Raw genomic sequence first — 17560 nt, 5'->3', positions numbered from 1 at the left:
TCAGGAGCCGCACATCTGGCTCCAATTGACAGTAAATTTACTGTGTAATTAACTTGGGCGAGTTTACTGATTGGGCCTATTTACAGATTGTAGGTGCGAGTCTCAATGGTAACAAAAGATCACTAAATGCGAGCTTGGAGTGGGAGTATGGCTGGCCACTTGGCTTGGGGGATGAGTTGTTTCAAACTGTGTGCAAAGTACGCTTACTTTAGGACCCCGCAGGCAGAAATTTTCTAAAGCGAAGCAGTACCTGATATATCTGAGTTTCAACTCAAGAAGGAAGACTCTTTGGTGTATAGATTCCAAGGTTCTAGAAAAGCAAACATTGGTTAAGAAACTCTGAGCTGCGGTGAGCTATATTCTCAGCTCCCGCTTAAATTAACGGATCAGGACCAGCGTTCACCCTCAACAAAGATGGCGCCGGTCCTGGCCTCGGCCTGGGTGCCCTAAAAAATCATGGCATCCAGCTTCTCCTTCCTTAATTTTGGACGGCCCAAGCGAAAAAGCTCTGCCCTTAGTTAAGATGGCGCCTGCCCACCTGTCCCTGCCCGGCCTCTGGCCTTGGCAGATTGGCTTCACTGCGCGCGCCTCGTTGACCCCGCCTCATTTCCGTAGGAAGAAGCGGCCGGAAAGATGGCGGCGGCTGCGGTTTGAATTCCAGCGGCGCCGCCGGAGTCCCAACAAGAGCTGGGTTAGAGGGGGCGGGGACCTGGGGAGCCAGGCGGATCGCGACAAGCCAGCGGAACCAGTGGCGCCTTCGCCACAGGTACCAATGCCTCTGTGTCCATGATGGACTCCGTGTTGGAAGAGGACGTCACCCTCCCCGGGACGCTCAGCGGCTGCAGGTGCGGCCGCGACATTGGAGGCCGGGGTCCCCACTGATGGGGGTTCTCCCTAACCGGATTTGGAGTTTGCTATTGAGGGTGCTTGAGAGTGGCCAGGGGCAGTGCACTGGGTGGGTTCCTTCGGGAAGGGTCTCCGGAGAGCCCACCTGCTGATACTGTGGGCTCTGGGGTCCCCACCTACACTGCACTAGGCTGATACTTGGGGACATACTTTTGAAGAGGTTGTGGAGGACAAACAGGCAAAGGGTTTTATAAAAGAGTCGGGTGAGAGAGAACCGTTTGGAGTATGCCATCAGTGGGGGCTGGATGGAGGACAGGGAGGGGCCTTGAGGACACTGGTGATTCATTATGAGGCATATAGTCATTATGTCTGTCTAGACTTTGTTTATGGGGGACACACAGTGGCTATGCAGACAGAGGTAATGGAGTGTAATGGTTAAGAACCTTGGGTGGAGATGGACAGAACTGGAATTCAATCCAGTCCTGTAAACTGACCAGCTGTGTGATGGTGGTAAAGTGATTTGACCAGCTTTCCCATCAGTATAATGGGCTAGTGGTGATACCCTCACATTATCATTGGTGTGAGGACTAAAAGAAGTGATGCTTGCCTGGAAATTTGCTTGACAAGTGTAGGGCCTGGCACCAGTGCTGAAAAAAGTATACTGTGTTGCCTTAATATTACTACAATAGGTTGAGTAGCCCTTATCTGAAATGCTTGGGATCAGAAATGCTAGGAATTTTGTATTTTGTAGTTTTTTTGGATTTCTGGAATATTTGCAGTACATAATGAGATAACTTGAAGATGGGACCCAAGTCTAAACATGAAATTTATTGCCAGGCACAGTGGTGCACACCTGTAATCTCAGCAGCTCCAGAGGCTAAGGAGGATGGCGAGTTCATAAGCCAGCCTCAGCAATTTAGGGAGGCCCTGCGCAACTTAGCAAGACCCTGTCTCTAAATAAAATACATAAAAAGGTCTGGGGATGTGGCCCAGTAATTAAGTGCCCCTGGGTTCAATCCATAGTGCAAAAAAAAAAAAAACCATGAAATTTATTTATGTTTCACATATACAAAGCCTGAAGGTAATTTTGTACAGTATTTTAAAATTTTTTTTCTTTTAGTTGAGATGTACACAATACCTTTATTTGTTTTTATGTACTGCTGAGGATTGAACCCATTGCCTCACATGTGCTGGGCAAGCGCTCTACCACTGAGCTATAACCACAGCCCTTGTACAGTATTTTTAATGTGCCTTCATGTTGACTGGGACCCATGACCTGAGGTCAGGTGTGGCGTTTCACTTTGTGGATTTTCATATGGGTGCTCAAAAAGTTTTGAATTTCGGAGTACTTTGGATTCTGGATTTTCAAATTGGGGATGTTGAACCTATATTATCAATAGTGGTAGAAATCAGGAATGTTGGCTGAGAGTGACCCCCAATGGTCCTGCCCTTAGTGGTCTTTTCTTTCTGTAGTAGACTTGATGGAGGCCTAGACTGCTCCAGGTTGGGTTCCTTTGATTGTTCTGGACTCCTGGTTGTAGAGTGGGTAGGAAGAAATGGAGGAGAGCCCTGAGAACCTGTAGTGTTTATCCAGTTCTGTAGGACAGGCTGCTGTTTTTAGTCAACAGAGCCTAATTGAAAGGTGACCATGTTATTTGTTATGCAGACCAGGATGCTTTTAAGAGTGAAGTGGGCACAGTTAATACTTATGCCTGAATAGCAAGATAGACATAAACAGTTTCCACCTTGGGCAAACCTGGAAAATGGTTACTGTGTTTACTTATTTATTTATTTTGTTTATTCTTTTTAGTTATACATGACAGTAGAGTTTGTTGGGATACTCTGTTTATTGAGAACCTGCTGGATATTAGGCAGAGAGCAAGTCCCTTTGAAGCTCTTGCTAATTGGATCCTGTGAAAGTTCGTCCTGTCTCTGTCTTTCCATCTTACCACACTGGCTCTCACCAAATTGTCCTGACTTCCTTCACTCCTCTAATAGTCTTTAATACACTCAAAAGCTTTGTTTTTTACTTGTTCACATAAATCTGATCTTTTCATCTTAGACAGTTCTTTTCATCTCAGTGTTGGTGGGAAACATTTGGGCTTTGGGACCCAGACTTAACTGGGTTCAATGCCATTTCTTTCACTGACAATCCTGTGACCCTGGGCAAGCCACTCATCTTGTGAGCTGAGTTTTTGCCATCTGTAAAATGGATTCATTTAAAGCTCAGGGTTGGCATAAGAATTAAAATGAGTCTGAAAGGGTTAACCCATGTTTGACCTGCAGCAGAAACTCCGCAGATCTGCAAACATTCCTTTCCTTCCCCTCCCTGCCTTTGCATGACCCAGGTGCTACCTACATACCTGGTAACTGCCATTACCCTCCATGACTCCCTGCCATTTTCAGGGAGAAGCTCTTTAATAGGGCTTCCAGGGTCCTTCATACTCTGGCGCCATCTGCTTCTGTAGCCTCCTCTCTGCCTAATTTCCCAACTCTGCCTCCTCCCTGAGCCCCTTCCCCATGCCTGCCTGCCATGTCGTTTCTTACTGCCAGACATGGGCACTTGCTGTATGTGCTATCTGGATTACCCTCCCCACTGCCCTTTGCCCTTTGTCCTATTAACACATCATTTTTCAGGTCTCAATTTAGGTGTCATTGTTGGGAAACCCTTGCTGACATTCGCCATTCTCATCAGGGCCATCTGAAACTTTCCAACCACCCTTATCTGTCATTGACCTATCTTAGCCCTTGTTGATCTCACTGAATTTTGTTGACCAGGAATGACTGTCAAATAGGAATATGACATAAGTTACATAAAATTTTCTAGTAGCTGCATTAAAAAAAAAGTGATGAAAAGTTTTTTTTTTTTTTTTTAAATTTCTTTGTGGTGCTGGGGATGGAAATCAGGGCCTTGTTTATGCTTGGCAAGCCCTCAGACATTGAGCAAATTCCCCAGTTGAAATGGGTGAATTTAATAATTTATTTATTTAGCCTAATATTTCCATAGATTATCAACTAATTTGTAGTCAGTACTAATGAGATATTTTCCATTCTTTTTCAATTTTACTAAATCTTTGGTATGAATTTTGCACTCACTTAGAGCCCTTCTGAACTTAGATGAACCACATTTCAAGTGCTTATTGGGTCCTTGTGGCAGGTGGCTCCTGTTTTGGACACTGAAGCTGCTGGCTGTTAACTTATTTGTTGCCCAGATCAGATGGGGACCCATATGAGAGCAAGGACTGTATTTTGTTCATCTCTGTAACCCCAGTTCCCATCCTAGTACCTGGCATAATGGGGGCTCATGATTTTTGTAAAATCATTGAATAACAAATATCCTCTTGTTATAAGTGGTACCACTGAGGCTCTGAGAGGTGAATAGTCTGGGAACATACACACACACACACACACACACACACATGATCAAATTAGGACTACTGTCTAAGCTCGCTGACTCCAGAGCTGTCCTGCTTGCCAACTAGTTCTCTGAACTAATTCAAGGTTGAGAGGATTTGGGGAGGATCTATCTAACAGAGCTCCTGGCACTGAACTGGCCCTCGAAGAGTGGCAAAAATATCCTTAAAATATCCTGAGAGAGGCAGAGTTTCCATTTGGTGGTCACATGCAGGAGGATAATCCCTAGGATAAAGTCATATCTTTTTTACTCTAATGTACTTTTTTAAAAAAATATTTATTTATTTTTTAGTTTTCGGTGGACACAACATCTTTGTTTGTATGTGCTGCTGAGGATCGAACCTGAGCCGCAGGCATTGCAGGCGAGCGCGCTACCGCTTGAGCCACCTCTCCAGCCCTCTAATGTACTTTTTGAAGGGCCCTTCTGCTTGGTAATTTCCAAGGCCCAGTTTTAAAGTCTAAACTGGAGTCCAGTTTGTCCTTAGACTTTTGTTGAATTAGGTCAGTTTACATTATTCCTTGTAAATCTGTGGGTACCTCAGACTGCTCTAGCTCTGTGAAACTTAGATCCAGATTCTGGCCACAGGGACCTTGCCCAAGCCTGTTGGTGTGGGAAGAACCTGGGCTTGCTAGTTGGGAGGACTGTATAAACCCCCGTGTGACTAGATGCATGGCTTTGTGTAAGCCATTTAACTTTTGTGAGCTTCAGTTTCTCCTTGATGACAATACCTATTTTATCGATGGCTGTGTGGGTGACGTGGAAGTGCCTGGCGCCTACTGGGGAGAGTGAAATGTTAGCTAGCTGGGTTGTGCTGACGCCATAGTGTGCTGTTTTCTGGACAGGATCTTGTGTGCCAGTGCCCTGAGCCCTTCCTCTGTGCAGGCTCCAGTCTGCCTTTGCTCAGCTGTGGGCTTCCTGAGGTCTGAGCCCAGGCCCAGTGACCCATTGGCTCCTCTAGCACATGGCCTCTAAGTGCCTGCTGCCGACCAGACATCTTTTGCTGTAAGCACAGTTTGTGCTTTGGGCAGAGAAACTGGATGCTAGAAGGGGGAGGTCAGGAAAGAGGATGGTGGATTGCAATTTCTGGTGAGGTCTTGAGGGTGACAGGAGTGCTACTGCATTCTAGGGTACCCCTGGCTGCGGGTTTGAGGACAGCATAGTTCATCTCACTGAATCTTCAGCTCCTAGACTATGCCTGCACGTAGTGGAGGCCCAACACATATTTGCTGAACAAACCAAGTTTCTTTCCTTTATTTTTTTTTTTAGAGATGAAGATCATGTAATATAGGCCCCATATTTAGTGGTGAAATGATGCTTTGCAATCACTGTGAAGTGAATCCACAATTTGGCATTATCTGTTACTGTAAAAAATATGCCTGTATGTTTCTTTTTTTAAAAAAAAGATTTATCAAGATCTACTTCATGTACCATAAATTTCACCCACTTAAAGTATACTGTTTAGTGGTTTTTAGTGTATTTGCAGAGTTGTACACCATTACTGCCATCTGATTTTTTATTTTTTGGTATTAGTGATTGAACCTAGGGATACTCTTCCATTGAACCACATCCTCAGCCCTTTTTATTTTGAGACAGGGTCTCACTAAGTTCCTTAAGGCCTCTCTAAGTTGCTGAGGCTGGCTTTGAACTTATGATCTTCCTGCCGCAGCTTCCTGAGTCACAGGGATTAGAGGCATGCGCCATCGCTGCCATCCAGTTGAACCTTTTCATCATTCACAAAAGATAGCAATCCCTCCCTCTTCCTCCGCTGCCCTGTTGCACCCACTTCAGCCCTGTGCAACCACTGTTTGCTTTTTGTCACTTGATTTCCCTGTTCTGGACGTTTCATATAAATGGTAACTTACAATATATGATCTTTAGGACTCGGAGTGTAGCTCAGTAGTAGAGCACTTGCCTAGCATTTCAGGTCCCCTGGGTTCCATCCCCAGCAAAACACACACACACACACACACACACACACCCCACACCCCCCCCCCCCACACACACATACATGCATGCACACGCACACATGGAGTCTTTTGTGAGATTCATCCATGTTGTAGCATGTATCAGTACTTCATTTCTTTTTATGGTCAAATAACTTTCCATTGTACCCAGGTACCACACACTGTTTAGTCATTCATGTTCATGAACATTTGGGTTGCTTATTTTTTAAATCTATTATGAATATCATTGCTATTATGTACAATTTATTCTTCTCTTTCTCCTTCTCTTACAGTGTTGGGGATCAAACCCAAGGCCTACTTCATGTTAGGCAGGAGGAGCTCTACCACTGAGCCACCCCAGCCCTCTTTATTTTAATTTGAGACAGGGTCTGACAAAGTTTTGGAGGCTGGCCTTGAATTTAGCAATCCTCCTGCCTCAGTGTCTGGAGTAGCTGGGATTATGGGGTTGTGCCCTCATGCCTGGCTTTGTCCACAAGTTTATGTATGGACATATATTTTTCATTTCTCTTGGGCATGTGCCCAGGGGGTTTGCTGAGCTTTCTGGGAACTCTGTATCATTTTCAGGCACTGCATAACTATTCCAAAGTGGCCTCGCTATTTGTCTCTCCCATGAGCAGGGTTTGAAGGTTCTAGTTTTATTCACATCCTCACCAGCACTTGTTATTTTTTTGTCTTTTTATAACCTCCATTGGAGGCGTGACATGTATCTCATTGTGGAATCGCTTTATATATCTGTAATGACTAATCATTAAGTATTTAAAAAAATTTTTTTTAGTTGTAGATGGACACAATACCTTTATTTTATTTCTTTTTTAAATTTTTATGTGGTGTCAGCGATTGAACCCAGTGCCTCGTGCATGCTAGTCAGGTGCTCTACCACTGAGCCACAATCCTGGCCCCCATATTAAATAATTTTTTCATGTGTTTATTAGCCCTTTGTGTTTTCTTTGGTGAAATGTTTAATCAAATCCTTTGTCCGGTTTTAAAATTGTGCCTATGTTTTGACCCAGCAGTTCCACTGCCTGCTATCAATCCTAGAGAAACCCTCATACATGTGCATAGTGAGACCTGTATACATACAGCTTGTTTGGAAAAGAAAAATGGAAACAAACTGAGTTACTATCAGTAGGAGATTGGGTAAATACCCATCCTTTCAAAAGTGCCTTTCAGACTGTTTGTGACCCATTGGTAGCTCATGCAATTCAGTTTAGTTGGTTGCAACCAGACCTTTAAAAAGTGAAACAGAATAGAAAGTAGTTCTGGAATTAAGGACTGATCATGGTCAGTAAAGTTTGAAAAACAGTGCTGTGGAATGCTTTGTGGGAGTTACAAATATCGAAGCGCACGCGTTAGTACTGTCATCAGAACATCTTCAGGACACCTTTTAGTAGAGGAAAAATGTTGCAGAATAGTATGTATAGTTGGTCCGCATTTGTTTTCTCTTTATGCTAGGAAATAAAACCCCATGTCTAGAGAAGGGCCTGGAGGATCCGATGTGCATCTTCTGACGTCAGTGGTTACTGCTGAGGGGAAACTGAGGTGGGCGTGAGGAGGGGTCAGGGAGAACTTTAGGTGTAGCTGGAGTTTTGTATTTATGTTTTTCTCTAATTAAGAATGAATCTCATGGGATGAAAAAGGAATTGTTAAAAGGCAAACAAAGGCGTACTTGTTGGTGTGATGTCCAGTTCCTTCCTTGGCTCTCCCGCACTGTCAGTGAAACGTTGGGTCCTGGAGTCTTGTAAAGTGAAAGGACGATTGTTGCTGGCAAATAGAAGCCTAGAGGGGAGGCCTCCCTTAGGGCGGTGATGGAGCCGGAGAGAGGAGGTGCAGCTGCACGGGGGTGGGGGTGGTACTTGTTCACTCAGCAAAGTCCAGAATAGCAGTGTGCGCCCTGTGCCAAGCACCATAAGCCCTCTGCCTCCATGCATTGGGTCCCCCACCACACCCCAGGAAGGTGTTGGGGACATCAGGGTGATGTAGAGGAACAGAGCATGGGATTTGAAGTTGGGCCAGCTTGGGTTTTGTAGCTTTACTTTTCTGGGCCTTTGTTTTCTCATTTTAAACAAAATGGCAGCATTTTAGGAAGTTTTAGAAAGCTCAGCAGGCTGTGATGAGGACTAGGTGGGAGGCTGCCTGCCCTGTCTTGCCCAGGATACCTGCACGGTGAGGGTGCCCGACAGGGTGGGTTTCTTCTGATTGCTTACCTTTGCACGTGAGGAAACTGGCACTCCACCATGTGTCATGTTACTTAGTGGCTTTGGGCAGCCCAGGCAGGGATGTGGCACCAGGAACTGGGTTTTGGCTCACTAACCCTTTGTGATTTTGAGTAGATAAGTTCCTCTACCTTCTGGACCTCATTTGTCCATCTATGAAAGGATGAACTCATGTCTGAGCCCTCTTTTGATGACCTTGTTTAATTTCCAGGGCTCTCCATGAGGCCCCCAACCTTATTCTAAGGCCAAGAGTGAGGGAGTGATCAGAATGGGAAGGTGTAGTTGGAACTGACTGGAGGGTGCAGATGACAGATAGATAGCGTTTAAGAGCAGACAGGTAAAATTTGGCAGCTTCAGTGTTTGCCTGTTGGAAGCTGAGACAACTTTGTCTGCCAGGTAGTTTTCAGGTGTGATTGACCTTGGCTTGAGTTACTCATGGGCTGTTCCAGCCAGTGGGAGTTAATGTAATGGTCCTGGCAAAATGAATCCCGGTCAAAGATCTAGGACCAGACTTCAGGGTAAGCCTGGCCAGTAACCTTGTATGTGACTTGTGCTTTTGCGCCACTCTCTGTATAAGGTGGTAGTTGAACTTGATTTTAATTTTTGAAATTCAGTGTAGAAAATGGACTTTGACCTTTTGGTGATGCTTATTGGAAGAAATTAATAAATTAGAGAAAATTAAAAAGGAAGAAAGTATCTCTCATTTCCTTACAAATGATGATTTTCAATATTTCAGTGTATTTCTTTTGTCTGGGTATGTATTTATGGCCCACCCATTCTAAAAGAGGATTTGGGGTGACATTTGTGTACATTTATGTATTCAGGATTGAGGATTACTCCAAGTTTTTAATTAATCTTTATAGCAGACATATTTTATTTTCCTGATGTTGGATTTGGGTTTTTATGATAGTTTCAATTTTTGGCTCAGTCCTGAACTTAAAGATTGATTCCAACTCCATAGTTTGGTGATCAGGCAAAATTATCAGAGGGCAGAATGCATTTGGATTTAGAAGCAGGAAAGAGCAATCTGCTGAGAAGCTGAGCTGAGCCTCCATCAGCTCTGAGTTTTTCAGATTGGGTCAGGGAAGCATTATTAGGCAATAGACATAAAAGGCCTGGATTCTGGACTTGGTTCTCCACAGCCATGTGACTCTGTCTAGGACACTGACATTGTCTGGGCTTCAGAGCCTTCCTTTGAAAAATGCATGAACCCTCAGGGAATTGGGCAGTTCTAACGATGGTAAATATTTCATGAATTATAAATTGTAAAACATTATGTGTTTCAAGATGACAGTGTGATGTTTTTCTCCTGCTTATGGAGGGTCCACAATATGCCAAGTACATTGCTGGGCACTTTGTATCTTGTTTGATTGCCCATTACTTTATGAAGTACTGCTTTTCTCCTGTTACAGCTGAAGGGGGCCAGGCTTGGAGAGGTACTTGCAGAGGCTGTGCTACAACCCAGGGCAGTTTCTGTTGTGTCAAATCATACCTCCAGTTATGGTGTAGTTTTCTGTCAGTATCCCTAAATCCTCACTGAACCTATTTATATAACTCAACCAGTAAAACGTCTTGGATCAGTGGATTCTGCATTTTTGTTTGACATTCTTTTGTTTTGGAGCTGGGGGTCCAACCCAGGGCCTTGCATGATATGCAAACTCTACCACTGAGCTGTACTCCAGCCGTCTGACATTCTTAAGGCATCTAAGTTGGTGCCTGATTCCCAGAGTTTTAAATTTTGGTTGAAATGGCATTGTTTCAGCCAGCTTTTTCACTGCTACAACCAAAAGACCTGACCAGAAGAGTTTTAGAGGAGGAGAAGTTTATTTGGTCCTTGTGATTTGAGAGATCTCTATCTATAGTCAGCTGTTTCCAGGAGAGGCCGAGCATCATGGTGGAAGAGAGTGGTGGAGGAAAGCAGCTCAGGACATGGCCACCCCGGGGGGAGAGAGAGCGGTGGGGGGAAGGAGGGAATGCACTCACCTCACCATGGACAAAATATAAACCCGAGGCCTGCCCTCAATGACCCACCTTCTCCAGCTACATCCTACCTGCTTACAGTTACCACCCAAATAACCCGTATCAGGGGATTAAATGCACTGATTAGGTTAAGGATCTCATCATTTCAACTTTGAACTTTCTTGAATTGTCTCATACATGAGCTTTTGGGGGACACCTAATATCTAGACTATTGCAGGCATATTTATGATAATAATAACGATGATAACAAAACAATAGATGTCATTTATTTAGGACCTACTATGTGCTGTGTTTATGTACCTGAATTGACTAATTTTCACAGGTAGACTATAGCATTCTACTCATAAAATTAACGTAATTACCGTGTACTTGGCACAGTGCCTCTGCACCCAGCACACATTTGGCACATGGAACATTAGATGTGTGAAGGAATGCATGAATGACCCATCTAGCAGGGGTCCGTCACACAGCTCCTGATGTTAGAGCTGGAACTCCGTTCTGAGGCGGAACTCGGCCCCAGTGCCTGAGCTTCATGCCTCCCAGGTAGCTGGGCTATGTGTCCCTCTCAGCTGTGGCCTGCTGATGCCATTCATATCGCGGCAGTCTGAACAGTCTCTGTTGTGCAAACCTGGCTCCTCTTTTACCCTGTGTGTTCTTTCCTAGTGACCTTGCTCCTGCTTGCCCAGATGACCTGGATGGCATCAATACCTGTGTTGGATTGGAAAATGGAGGTAAGCACACAAAGCAGTCACTTTTTGACTGAGAACAAGGGAAGCAGACATGGACCAAGTGCCCTGAGGCCCGGGGCTGAACTTCCATCCCTCTGGGTCCTAGAGCCCACCAGGCTTGGTACACAGCCAGTGCTCAGCATTTTACAGTACAGATGTGTTGATCTGCCCTCCACCTCCCTTCATAGACGCTGGGCAAACTCAGGAGTGCATGTCCGAGGCAGTACTTCACAGGTGCAGTTGCCTGCTGCCACGCCTGTAGGGATTCAGCTAGGGCTTGCCGAACTGAACAGCTGCATGGAAGCTGGACATGGAGCTGGTGGCTAGACCTCACACGCGGTGTCTGTTTTCTCCAGGCCGAGTGGCTGGAGGCCTGAAGAGTTGCCGTCCGGACTTGTGTGTGCCAAGGCCTTGCAGGCAGCTGCTGGGTTCCGTCGGCCGGCTGCGGCAAGCGCTGCTCAGCCCGTCCTTCACATGGCTACTAGACCGTAGGAGATATGGCTGAATCAAGTGGGGTCTTGTGCTGGAGTGGATTATGAGGTGCCTTTGCAGTCAGGTCTTGCTCAGCATTCTTCAAAATTTCCATTTTTGGAAAGAGTGAAGTCCCTCCTAGGTGGCTGTGTGGTTTGTGCTAGTAATTTGCCTTGTTGAACTTAGAGATATCTTGACTTTGATTTTTTCTTTTCTCTCCAGAGTAATGAGATTGGTATGTGCAGCAGGAAGTTTTTAGAGCAGCCAGGATAAGAGTCACTGTGTCATTTCTGGAGAATTCTGAAACAGATAGGCCATCCTCGGGTTTTCCTTTGGAACCTATTAACTTAAAAATCCCATAAACCTGCTCTTCCTGCCTATAGGTAGTTAGAAGCAGAAAATTATTATATCCACTCCTTAATTCAGCCAGTGGCCAGCCCCTGCTGTCAAGCCCGTTAGCCGTACTTTGTCTGTACATTGGCTTCATGCCAGACTCCGGGGGTGAAGTGCTTGGGATTCAAGCTTGAATGTCATTACCCTCGAGCCCAGGACATTGACAAACAAAAAGTTGTGGTAGACATTGAATGATTGGTGTGAAGAGAGATTTATGGGGTCAGAGTCAGGTGAGAGTTTCTGAAGAACCTGACCTAGGAGCTGAGACTTGGAGGGGGGTTAGAACCGTGGTAGGGAAGGAGAAGGGGAGAAGGGTCAGCTTTGACACAGGAGACAGAGCGTGGCCCATTTGAGGAACAGGAAAACAAACCTGTGTGCCTCCAGTTGCCCTGGCCCACCCCTCAGCCTCTTTCTGCTGAGTAGTATCCAAACACTGTGCCCACCCCTGGGCCTTTGTTTGGGCATCCGTCCTTCTTATCTGCCTGCTGTCTCTCTAGGGCTCAGTTCAAAGCTAGTCCCCTTCTGTGGCTCTCCTGTGGCCTGTGTAGTTGTGCTTTCACTTCATTTCATTTATTCCTGTTGGCTACTTTTAAAATGTCCCAAATGAAACCAGTCCTCATCCACTTATATCACCTCCAGCCTGGATTCTTCCTGAGTTACCCCGACAGTCTCCTTGTTTCTCTCCTAAGCCTCTTGCAGTCTGTTCTCAGCCAGGCAGCCAGAGGGAGCTTGTAGAAACCTGAGTCTGCTCATTTCACTCCCTTGCTCACAATCCCCAGGGGCAGCTCCATCTGTAGAAGAACCCACAGGGCCATATGCAGCCTGTCCCTGGAACCTCTCCTGTCTCCTCTTCTACTGTGCCCTTTGTGTATTGATCTTAGCGGTTGTCTCATGGCTGGTCCTCAGACCCCCGGGGTGCCCTCCATCTCAGGCATCTCCCTGTACCTGGAGTGTTCCTCCCCAGGCCACTGGCTGCTTCCCTTCAAGTCTGGCAGACGTGGCCTTCTCGGTGAGGCCTTCCTCAGTTGCAGTGCCCACCCTGCCCCTGGCATTTCCCACCCTCACTCACTTTGTCTCCATGGCTTTATCACCTTTTAACATATCTGACAATTGCCTGATTATTTTGTTTGTTGCCTGTTTTCCTCTGAATAGCAGCTCCATTTGTTGCCTGATGTGGTCACATCCCAAACTGCCTAGCAGAAAGTCGGCTCTCAGCGCACCTTTGCTGGGAGAGTGAATCCGTTCATTTTCTCCACACACGCTTACTCAACACCTGCAAAGCTCCAGGAGCTGGCTCAGCATGCTCACAGTTTGTTGTCCTCTCTGTTCTGCCCCCTTGTGGGAATCCTTGGGTGCAGGATCTTGTCTTCATCATTTCCCCCAGCACATAGGATGGTGCTTGGTGCAGAGCAGGTGTTTGCGAAGTGTTTGTTGAATTAAGTTGTGGAAAAACTTGGGTGCTGGAAAAGTCAGTACTCATCTAAAGCAGGGGTTGACGGTTGGCACCCATTAGCTGACTTAGGAAGTAAATTCTTATTGGAATGCACCACATTGTTATGAGTTGGTTGTGGCTGTTTTTGTGCTATTGCAGGAATCAAGTAGCTGTGACAGATTTTAGGCTTTGTTTGTAGCCTGCAAACCCCAGAATGGTCATTGTCTGGTGTTTTTAGGAGAAATTGGCCAGCCCCTGCTATCAAGTTCGTTAGCCATACTTCGTTCCAGAGTCTGACTTGAGAGGTTGAGGAAGCACGTGTCAGGACAATCTGCTGTGCTGTGTGCCTGCTGTATTTTTTGGGTTCATCCTCTAATATGCATGGTTACACTGGGGATAGTTTAAGTACCTTGTCAGTGTTGAAATAAAATGGTTTAGAACTTTCCCTAGACTTGAATCAGTAAATCACAGTAGGCAGGAAGCGCCAGCATGGCACATGTGGAAGCTATTCTTGTCTTCTCGGGCCTCTAGGCCTTAAAGGGAATGTTGGGCAGTTTGCATGCCATGACGTTTTCTGTCTGTTTTGCCTTTTTCTAGAGCTCCCACAAGTGTCAGAAGAAAAGGTGTCTCCCACCAGAGTACGGAACATGAAGGACTTTGAGAATGTAAGTGGAGATGCCAAATCATTATTCCTGACAGATCAAGCCTGCTGCTGCTGTCCAACCAGACCCAGGAGAGAGCTCCTTTCTGGGGACTGTGTATTCTCTGTCAGCCTTTCATACGAGGGCCACTTGCAGGTCCAGCTTTGGGTATTTGATGAGGGTGTTCCATATTGCACAGTTGAGGGGAGCTAGCATTTGTCGAAGGCCTTGCAGTAACATAAGGCACATTATTTATGGCTCCTAATTAGTCCTTGCTTCAACTCTTCAGGTATTTTGTATTATCTCCACTTTACAAACAAGGAATCTTAAGAGTGGGAAAGACTTGTTTCAGGTCATATGATATGTGAGGGGATACAGAGCTGGAATTGGATTCCATGTTTTTAGTGATTGCAGAACCATTATTCTTTCCTGTGCCTTGCACCTCCCCTGGTATTTTGTAGACGTGGTCGCTGTTGAGTGGGCCATGAGCAGCCTGCACACAGCACCAAGGAGTCATTGTGTGCCAATGTCTTCCAGTGCTGTGTCTTTCATTTGTAAGCCGAGGGGTTTTGTTTTCAAGTATCAGGAAAATAAGGTTGTTTTCCCAATTCCATTTCTCTTTAACAAGTTACCTGCTCTACGCTCTCATTTATCATGGGAAGAATTAGACCCTTCTTCATTTGTAACCAAATGAAATCCATACTATGCAAGACACAGGAGATATTTATCAGAGAGAAGACGGAGGACACAGAGAGAAGGACGCGCCACAATTATGTTTCTCTCTCCCAGTTGTCTTTACAAAACAGAGTGGTGCTGTCTCTGAATTTAATTTAGAATACTCATTACTGCTAATAGTTATCTGCAAACCACCAGTGACCAATTGAAGAAATGACTTGTCAGATCTCTAATGGAAACAAGTAATTTCTGAGCTTTGAGTTGTTATAATTTCAGTTGTACAATGCGATCTATGCTGTGGGTCTAGGGCCTCAAATGCATGAGATTTGATTATTCCATATTGTGTATAATTAAAATCTACTCTACTTTTAAGTGATTGTTCCTGTTTTATCATAAGAGTAATAATAGCTACTGTTTATCGAGTTCTTGTTCTGAGCTGGGAACTTAAAGTGTTAAACTAGATATATTACTTTACTATTAAAGCAGCTTTGGAAGGAGGTGATTATTTTTGAAGGGCACTGTTAAAGTTTAACAAAATGGTAGAATTTTCGTTGTGCATTTCGTTGCCTGCCTTTTGAATGGGAAGGAATCCTGAATCTAGCTTTCTTTATTACATGGAGGAGAGACTGAGGGCTGGGCATGAGTGTGGCAAAGCCATTCTCAGGGGTGTCCATGCTGCCTGGGTCCTACCACAACTTCTGGAGTCAGATTATGTTTGTGCACTTCTGCTCAGTGACCTTGGCCCTGTTACTTAACCTTTGATAGTAGCCTCTACTTCATGAGGCTGTTGGGAGCTTCATGAGGGCAGCATGCATTCCAGCACCTCCTGCGTTCTTTGTGTGGCCGTTTTTCCTTCTTTTTCTTATTGTTATTATTATACTTGTCACTTTTCTCCACTTTGCCATGTGATGGAAGTTTCACTTGTTCAGACTGTTCTTGACAGTCTATATCCAGTTTTTTTTGAAGGTGAGAAAGAGCCTTCTGTGCCAATATGTTTTAGGATTTATGTTTTTTCTTTATGACTGTGGTCCTTTGGCTGCTGTTAGGTTTTTATGGTATTAATATTTTTTATTGTACATTTTCAAGAGCAAATTCTGCAGCTGAAATTGAAATGACCACACTGTTCTCAGTATCTCCCTTTCAGGTCTTTATAGGTCACTGAAATTTTTCCTTTGGCCTTTGCTTCATTTCGTAGCTCAGGTCATAGATTTCTGTGTGGTGATAGTCTGAACTTTCTGTGGGGTGCCTATAAAAAGTACTTGTAATATCTAAAGCTAATTTTAGAGTTAGTACATATTAAAGAAGGGACTGAAATACTTTTGTTTTGGAGAGGAATTTCATGACTCCTATCTAGTCTCAGATGACTGATATCTAAACGTGAGCAGTTGCATTTAGCTAGAGTCTAATAAGACCTAGGCTCTCTCATGGTCTTGCTCAGGGTTTATCTATTCAGTAAATGTTTTCACAAAATATCCCTGTGCCAGGCTGACAACCTGGGTGGGGGAACCTGCAGTGGATTAAGACCAGGTAAGTTTCCCTGCCAAGAGACTCAGTGTTAGTTGGAAAGATGGATAAGAAAATAGTCCATTGGGGAAATGTGGAAGTGTAGGCCCTGAGGGGCATGGGTCGGGTCTGGGCCTGCTGGGGGATTCAGGGACGCTTTCTTGGAGGAGCTGTTGCCTGAGGTGGAGCAGGAGGGACAAGTCAGGACTGGACAGGTGGAGAGGGCTGAGAGAGCATCCCTCTCAGGACGCATGTGTGGTATGAGAGAGTGGGGCAAGGCATGGTGAGTTTAGGGCACTGCACATGCCCTGGGCCTGTGGAGCAGGCGTGGGTCCCATCCCGCAGGCTCTTGAACATTATGCTGCTTTGTTTGATTTTTGTCCTGAAGGTAAAAGGGAACCAGTGATGGATTTTAATTGGGGGGAAAAGGACCAGAATTGTGCTTTCAAAAGATGACCCACTCTGGCGATTGTGAGGAGCAAGGTTTGGAGAGGAGAAGGCTGGTGGCCAGATGATGAGGTGAAAGGCTGCTGTGGTGGTGCGGACCAGAGGGAGGAATGCCGGAGCTCAGGGCGTGAGTCCAGAGGTGTGGGGTGGGGTCAGGACATCAGCTGGAGGAGCTCGGGCACCATGTCATCCAGCCAGCCCTCAATGGACACATGGAGGCTGGAAGCCCAGAGTGGGTGAGACTTATTCAGTCTTTGAACCCAGGTCTTCTGGCACAAGAAGTCCTTTCTGGTGTGTTCTTTGTGCTGCCTCAGTACTCACTGACACGTGGAAACCACGCTGCTTCCTGTGGGTCTTTGTTAGCCAAGGATGTGGTCTCTGGGGAAGGCCCTGAGGTGGGAAGTAAGTGAGCCATCTCAGTCTTCTGTGAGACCTTGTCTCATCGGTTCTTTCTAGATGATAATGTGGGGAGCTCCCTGGCTGGAGGAGACCTGGGAAGCAGCATTTTGTGAAGGCCTGAGTTTATCTGCTGTGACCTATTCTGGATACTCTTTCTTCCTTTAAAAATTTTTTTTTGAAGCTGGGCACATGCCTATAATCCCAGCAACTCAGGAGGCTGAGGTATGACGATGGCAAGTTCGAGGCCAGCCTTAGCAACTTATTGAGGGCCTAGGTAACTTAATGAGACTCTGTCTTGAAATAAAAACTAAATAAAATTTAAAAAAGGATTGAATGTAGCTCAATAGCAGAGTAACCCTGGGTTCAATCTGCAATAAAAAGAAAGTTTTTCTTTTTTTTTTTCTGTGAATGAGGAAGACCCAGAATTTGGTGTGACATGTCCAGTCCACATGA

At 45.3% G+C, this 17560-nt stretch overlaps 1 protein-coding gene across 8 annotated transcripts in view; it reads left to right on the top strand.

The window, feature by feature from the left end:
- The first annotated feature begins 606 nt into the window (after positions 1-606).
- The window catches only part of Cdk5rap2 (CDK5 regulatory subunit associated protein 2), a 194481-nt gene continuing 177527 nt past the window's right edge, over positions 607-17560 (top strand). For 7 of the 8 annotated variants that reach the window (XM_046451710.2, XM_058581650.1, XM_046451709.2 and 4 more), the window contains exons 1-3: positions 608-845; positions 11082-11149; positions 14040-14107. In XM_046451710.2, coding sequence (XP_046307666.1) covers positions 787-845; positions 11082-11149; positions 14040-14107 — 195 coding nt within the window. In that variant the 5' untranslated portion in view covers positions 608-786. Of the gene's footprint in view, positions 846-11081; positions 11150-14039; positions 14108-17560 lie in introns of all 8 variants that reach the window. The other variant, XM_046451711.2, reaches the window with a different exon arrangement.

This window comes from Marmota monax, unplaced genomic scaffold (assembly GCF_021218885.2).
Source record: "Marmota monax isolate L192 unplaced genomic scaffold, Marmota_monax_Labrador192_F-V1.1 WCK01_AAM20220418_F8-fsc00020, whole genome shotgun sequence".
Taxonomy (NCBI): domain Eukaryota; kingdom Metazoa; phylum Chordata; class Mammalia; order Rodentia; family Sciuridae; genus Marmota; species Marmota monax.
The sequence above is the reverse complement of the archived record's forward strand: the minus strand, read 5'-3'. Positions and strand labels throughout refer to the sequence as shown.